The sequence below is a fragment of the Silene latifolia genome, chromosome Y (genome assembly GCF_048544455.1).
Source record: "Silene latifolia isolate original U9 population chromosome Y, ASM4854445v1, whole genome shotgun sequence".
In the NCBI taxonomy this organism is placed as follows: domain Eukaryota; kingdom Viridiplantae; phylum Streptophyta; class Magnoliopsida; order Caryophyllales; family Caryophyllaceae; genus Silene; species Silene latifolia.
The window spans coordinates 186,554,809-186,561,581 of record NC_133538.1 but is presented as its reverse complement, the minus strand read 5'-3'; the positions used below and the strand labels follow the sequence as shown (position 1 = coordinate 186,561,581).

Genomic DNA, 6,773 nt, shown 5'->3' with positions numbered 1-6,773 from the left:
GCATAAGTTGAAAAACAATAAGCAAGCATTCATATGAACTCATTAAGCATAAATCTATCCCATGATTAACTCCCCTAATCTCCCACTAATCCTAGTTAAGTAACTACTCCCTTATTATCATGGAAGACATGTTATTAATGGTGTCAATCATTACAACAAGTATAAACATGATTAAAGAGTGAGGAAATAAACAATAAAGAGTAAAGAGTAAAGAGATTATACCAAACTTCAGATGAACAATTGGAAAGGAAAGAATAATAGAAGAAAACTTGATTGATTGATGAAGAGTTGTCAATTCTCCAATAATAACCCAATAATCTTCAATTACTCAATAATAAACTTGAACAATAATTAAGGAAAGATTAATGTGTAATTTTCTGGAAAGATTAAAGACTAATCTATTCTAATCTACTCCTAATGAAGGCTTAATCTAATCTAAGGAAGCTTTTCTCTTGATTATTACAAATGGAGTATATATAGTGGTACATCATTAGGTTAAGCAAGGGTAGATTAGTAAATAACATTGTTAAGTGTTGAATAGAGCTTTGCAAGTCCCGAGGGACATGCGCGGATCATGTATCAACTCCCAAGGAAATCTGCGCGGATTGGCCTGAAGAGAAGGCTTGCTGTAGAACGATCCGTTCATCCTGGCATCGGGATGTGCGGATCCTAGGTCTGGGATGCGCGGATTGAGTCTGGGCTGCGTGGATTGTCTCAAAGGGTTTTCTGAAATGGCAAAACAGTTCTGGGACGCGCGGATTGGCGGCCAGCTTGTCTATTTGAGCTCGGATTGTAAAACGGACGTCATTTCCTCATTCGGACTCCTATTGGAGTGATTCAAAAGCCTAGACCACTTTATTTTTCGACGCCCTTTCATCTAGCATATTTTCATAGCCAAACAACCAACTCTTTGTTTATGTCCGAGCAATTTCTTCTTGTAATGGCTTCCTTCTCGCCATCCTTGCTTTTAAGCCTATGATCCTTCTATATACTCTTTATTCCTACATCCTTTGTCATCATTCTTGCCTCCTCTTCATACTAGTCCATCCGAGATCGTCAACAAGCTTCCAAATATGCGTGAGAGATGGGAATTCCGCCTCCTTATCTTCTTTCCTACAAGAGATATGCAATGCAATAGGAAAGCAAAATAGGAAGGAATTGACGGATAAAATGGTCATGAAATGCTATATTATTTTGAAAAATGGGTTCAATTAGGGGACTAAATGTGCACAATTAAGAGTCACATCAAACATCCCCAAACCGAACCTTTACTCATCTCGAGTAAAGAGGTAACTAGAACTAGACCTTTATTTAAACTATCCTAGTAATAATATAACCGATGTGAGATAATTAGCGGGTCTCAGTCCGCCCTTTCATATCACAACAAGAGATCCATGAGGTAAGATGCCTTCTTGTAAGGCAAGGTGGGGCTTGCCAAAATGGCGATACATCCAAGCATTAAGCACCCAAAATAAGTAATGGATGCATCTACAAAAGAATAGCTACTTTCCTCATCTAAGTAGCGGAAATCATCTAAAGGGGAAGCAATCTAAGGGTACACACTCCATTGTAGATATCATTTATCTAAGCTACTAAGTCTATGAGGATGCCAACAAATCACCTCCAAATTGTGTCAAACTAGGGTACCTTTGTCCTCAATCGCTAAATGCTTTTGTCAAGAGTAGGACTCCCTATGGTGTTAGAAACACTATAGGATCGCAGAATTCCTCCTTTTGCCTAGACAAGAAGAAGGGTCGTCCCCTCTCCACCATGCAACAAATAAGATCAATGGATAAAAGGGATTCAAAGTGTATGAGTTTCACATTTGTAGTTTGCTTTTTTTTTCCCCTCCAATTTCTTGTGGTATTTGACTTTTGAGAACATTTCCTTGCCATTTTTTAGGTTTGGCATTTTGATACTTGGCAATTTCTTTTGCATTAGTTTTGAACATTTTCAAAATAACCCCATTTTGTAGCAAGGGTACTTTTATTAAAGCATAGGAGTCTATTTTTTCTCTTCTTTTGATTGATGCAATTTGCAAACTTTTTGATTATGATTTTGGTATTTGAACTCAATTTGGAGATTTTTGTGCCCATTCCCTTTGTATTGACAAATATGATGATAGAAGTATAAGAACGGTTGCATGGCATCAAGGGTCACCTTGGAATAAACGGTAGCCAAGGATTTATCACACCACAAGGTACTCTTGACTAGGCCTTAGTCCACGGGTCAAAAGATACTAGTATGACACATCCTAGGGTGTCTTGAGGGTATTTTAGCAAACAAAGTCTCAAGGAGAAAAATTATCTACAAGGGCATTATATACACTTGTCAAGCTTTCCAAATAGGCATTTTCACAAAAATTTTCTAACCATGCAAACTACATGCCATGATGCAACTAACATATATACAACTCTAATGCATATGCTTCTATCAACTAGTATGCCATGTAATCTAAATGCAACTCCTAACAATACATAGGTACACAAACCGCAACAACAAAATACACCACATCCTCATTGACATGTAAGCCCATCCTTATGATATGAAAAATAAATGGAAGGGAAATAGGGATTAGAGCGATCATACCAAGCGGTCTTCATATTTCTTGCAAATATGCCTGAAATGAAGTGTCGTATCTATCTGAGAAGAGGACAAAAAACACAAGTATATACAACTCTACACTACTAAATTAAAGAACATGTTTTTGGTTTTCGAAATTTTTAAATTTTTATGGATTTTGTTTTTATGAAATTAAAGAACATATTTTTGGGATTTTTCAAAAATTTTCAATTTTTTTTTTTAAATTTTGGAATATAAATTCCCATCCCCCACTTTATTTTGGAAATTGTCCTCAATGTACATGTAGGAGTAGGAATGAAAAAGAAATACATGTTTTTTGATTTTTAAAGTTTTATGGAAATTGAAGTACAAATGCAATGATATGAATGAATGCATGCTCTAACTAAATGCAATTCTATATGACATATATAACAAATGAATGCAATCTACACTATAGTAGATGATGCATGCTAAATCCTTAAGTCACTTATGATCAAACCTCCCCACACCGATTTAAGCACTATTTCTAGTGTAGGGGAAATGAGGTTGGATCATTAGTGACTATGTATGAATGCAACTAACTATATGAGACATGTGAAATATATTACAATGCAAACTATACTATATGAACAAACTAATATGCAAGGGTGATATGAAATATTTTACAAATGTAAGTCTATTCTAAATGATCAACTATGATGTATGTGACTTCATGGTTTAACCTCCCCAAACCGATTTCAAACACCATTGATACTAACCTTGTTTTGAATTCTGAGAAGTGCCACTTTATGGTTGAACAAGGTATAGTACTTAGACATGTTGTGTCTTCAAAAGGTATTGAGGTAGACAAAGCTAAGATTGATACTATTTCGTCTCTACCTTACCCTACTAATATTCACGAAGTTCGATCTTTTCTTGGTCATGCAGGTTTTTACCGTAGGTTTATCAAGGATTTCTCAAAGATCGCTTCACCCTTATGCAAGTTTTTGCAAAAGGAGACAGATTTCTGATGTAGCGTGTCGTTGTCCGCCATCAAACACATTTATACCCAACTACTAGCATAGCAAGCAAGTCGGGGTCGAACCCATAGGACAGGGATATTTTATTTGTTCAATCTAATCGTAGTTGTGCTAAGGGTTGTCACAATTGATTAGAATTGATTGATTCTAAACTAATGAAAGCAATAAGGTAAACTAAGCAATAAATAAAAGGATGTAAACAAATAATAAGGAGATACTAGGATGTCATGGGATCATAGGGGAATCATAGTAAGAAAGCATAAATGAGTTATATAGATTCAAGCAATTTATTATTATTAGAATGAAGTTAGTTCATGCCATATAATTCATAAGAAGATTTGGGTCCCGGAGCCGAGTCATTTGTGACTTTACAATACCGACAAGTCGACTTAATTCTTCCTATTAAACTACATGCATGATGAACCAATTCCTAGGGTAACTTACGTCTTGGAGCCGAGTCGGTTAAGACTTTACAACACCTACAATTCGACTTGGGTTTCCTTATTCAATTCTATGCAAGGTCTAACAAGGCTTGAGTTGGTTTATATCTTACAAGCCTTGTTGAATAGATAAGAGATGGGTAAAAAATGCAAGGTTTCATAGTCTAGCATTTCATCAAACATGATATGTGCATAAGTTGAAAAAAAATAAGCAAGCATTCATATGAACTCATAAAGCATAAATCTAACCCATGATTAACTCCCCTAATCTACCACTAATCCCCGGAAGAGAAGGCTTGTTGTAGAACGATCTGCTCGTCCTGGCATCGGGATGTGCGGATCCTAGGTCCGGGATGCGCAGATTGAGTCTGGGATGCGCGGATTGTCTCACAGGGTTTTCTGAAATGGCAAAGCAGTTCTGGGACGCGCGGATTGAGTCTGGGACGCGCAAATTGGTGGCCAGCTTGTCTTATTGAGCTCGGATTGTAAAACGGACGTCATTTCCTCATCCGGACTCCTATTGGAGTGATTCAAAAGCCTATGCCACTTTATTTTTCGACGCCGTTTCATATAGAATATTTTGAGAGCCAAACAAGCAACTCTTGGTTTGGTTCCAAGCAATTTCTTCTTTAATGGCTTTCTTCTTGTCATCCTTGCTTTTAAGCCTATGATCCTTCTATATACTCTTTATTCCTACATCCTTGGTCATCATTCTTGCCTCCTCTTCATACTAGTACATCCAAGATTGTCAACAAGCTTCCGAATATGCGCGAGAGATGGGAATTCCGCTTCATTATCTTCTTTCCTACAAGACATATGCAATGCAATAGGAAAGCAAAATAGGAAGGAATTGACGGATAAAATGGTCATGAAATGCTATATTAGTATGCAAAATGGGTTCAATTAGGGGTCTAAATGTGTGAAATTAAGAGTCACATCAATTTTATCTTTGACAAGGCTTGTAAGGAGGCTTTTGATGAGTTGAAAGGTAGGCTTACCTCTGCACCAATGATTCAGGCACCGGATTGCTCTATTCCCTTTGAGATCATGTGTGATGCAAGTGATTAGGCATTGGGAGCGGTGTTGGGTCAAAAGGTGGGGAAGGATGCTCATGTCATTCATTATGCCTCCATTACCCTTACACAACGGAACTACACCACGACTGAGAAGGAGCTTCTTGCTGTTGTTTTTGCTTTGGAGAAATTTTGGTTCTATTTACTTGGTACGAAAGTGGTGGTATTTTCAGATCATGCGGCGCTGCGCAATTTTATGTCCAAGAAAGAAGCTAAGTTGAGGCTGATAAGATGGATTTTATTGCTTAGTGAATTTGATTTGGAAGTGAAAGACAAGAAGGGAGCAGAAAATGTTATAGCGGACCATTTAAGCCGATTGGTGGATGTTGATGTGAATCCACATGAGAAAAATCCAGTTAAAGGACTGTTTCCTGATGAAAGCTTGTTCGCTATTCGCTCTGTAGAGCCATGGTAGCCAATCTTGTCAATTTTCTTTGATCTTCTAAATTTCCAAAAGGCTTCTCCAAATCTCAAAAAGACAAGCTTGGTAGTGTTGCGAAGTATTATGTTTGGGATGAGCCTTATTTGTGGAAGCATTGCTCCGATCAAATCATAAGAAGGTGTATACTGGAGAATAAGATAACCTCTATCCTTACATTTTGCCACTCACATGCTTCTGGTGGTCATTTTGGTACAAGAAGAACGGCGAGAAAGGTGCTAGATCGTGGGTTTTATTGGCCTTCTTTGTTTAGAGATGCTCATGAATTTTGTCAAACTTATGACAATTACCAGAGAGTAGGCAATATTTCCCGAAAGAATGAGATGCCACAAAGCTACATGCTTAATTGTGAGAATTTCGATTTTTTGGGGATCGATTTCATGGGTCCCTTCGCAAGTTCATATGGTAATATTTACATTTTGCTTGCGGTAGATTATGTGTCTAAGTGGGTAGAGGCTATCCCCATTAAGACCGAAGATTCAAAGGTAGTGGCGGATTTTATCAAGTCTAACATATTTGCTTAATTTGGAATTCCTAAGGCCTTGATAAGTGACCGTGGAACTCATTTTGTCAACAAGACATTTAGTGCTTTGCTCAAAAAGTATTGTGTTACTCATAAAGTCTCCACGGCATATCATTTGTAGACCAATGGACAAGCTGAGGTGTCCAATAGAGAAGTTAAATCTATCCTTGAGAAGAGGATGAATCCCAGTTGGAAGGATTGGAGCTTGGGATTAGATGATGCATTATGGGCATATCGAACGGCCTATAAAACCCCAATTGGTATATCACCTTATCGGCTTGTGTTTGGGAAGGCGTGCCATTTACCTGTAGAATTGGAGCATAAAGCATATTGGGCGATAAAAAGCTTTAACATGAGCTTGGATGACGCGGGGTTGCATCGGAAGTTGCAACTCCAAGAGTTGGAAGAGCTCCGACTTAAATCATATGAGAACACAGCTACTTACAAGTAAACAACAAAGGCTTGGCATGACAAGATGATCTTGAGAAGGGACTTCAAAGTTGGTCGAAAAGTCCTTTTATTCCAATCCTGCTTCCGTCTATTTCTAGGTAAGTTGAAATCCCGTTGGATGGGTCCACTTATAATTACTAATGTTTATCCTCATGGTGCCCTTGAGGGACGTGATCCAACGACGGATAAAGTGTTAAAGGTAAATGGGCAGAGACTGAGTATTATAAAGTGGTTGATAAAGTGTTAAAGGTAAATGGGCAGAGACCT

At 37.8% G+C, this 6,773-nt stretch overlaps 1 protein-coding gene across 1 annotated transcript; it reads left to right on the top strand.

Moving 5' to 3' along the window:
* Nucleotides 1–4,936: 4,936 nt before the first annotated feature.
* Nucleotides 4,937–6,507, top strand: LOC141629615 (uncharacterized). Its single transcript, XM_074442592.1, has 3 exons — nt 4,937–5,081; nt 5,552–6,018; nt 6,178–6,507. Exons 1-3 carry the CDS (start codon nt 4,937–4,939, stop codon nt 6,505–6,507), a joined length of 942 nt encoding a protein of 313 aa, XP_074298693.1.
* Nucleotides 6,508–6,773: the final 266 nt, after the last annotated feature.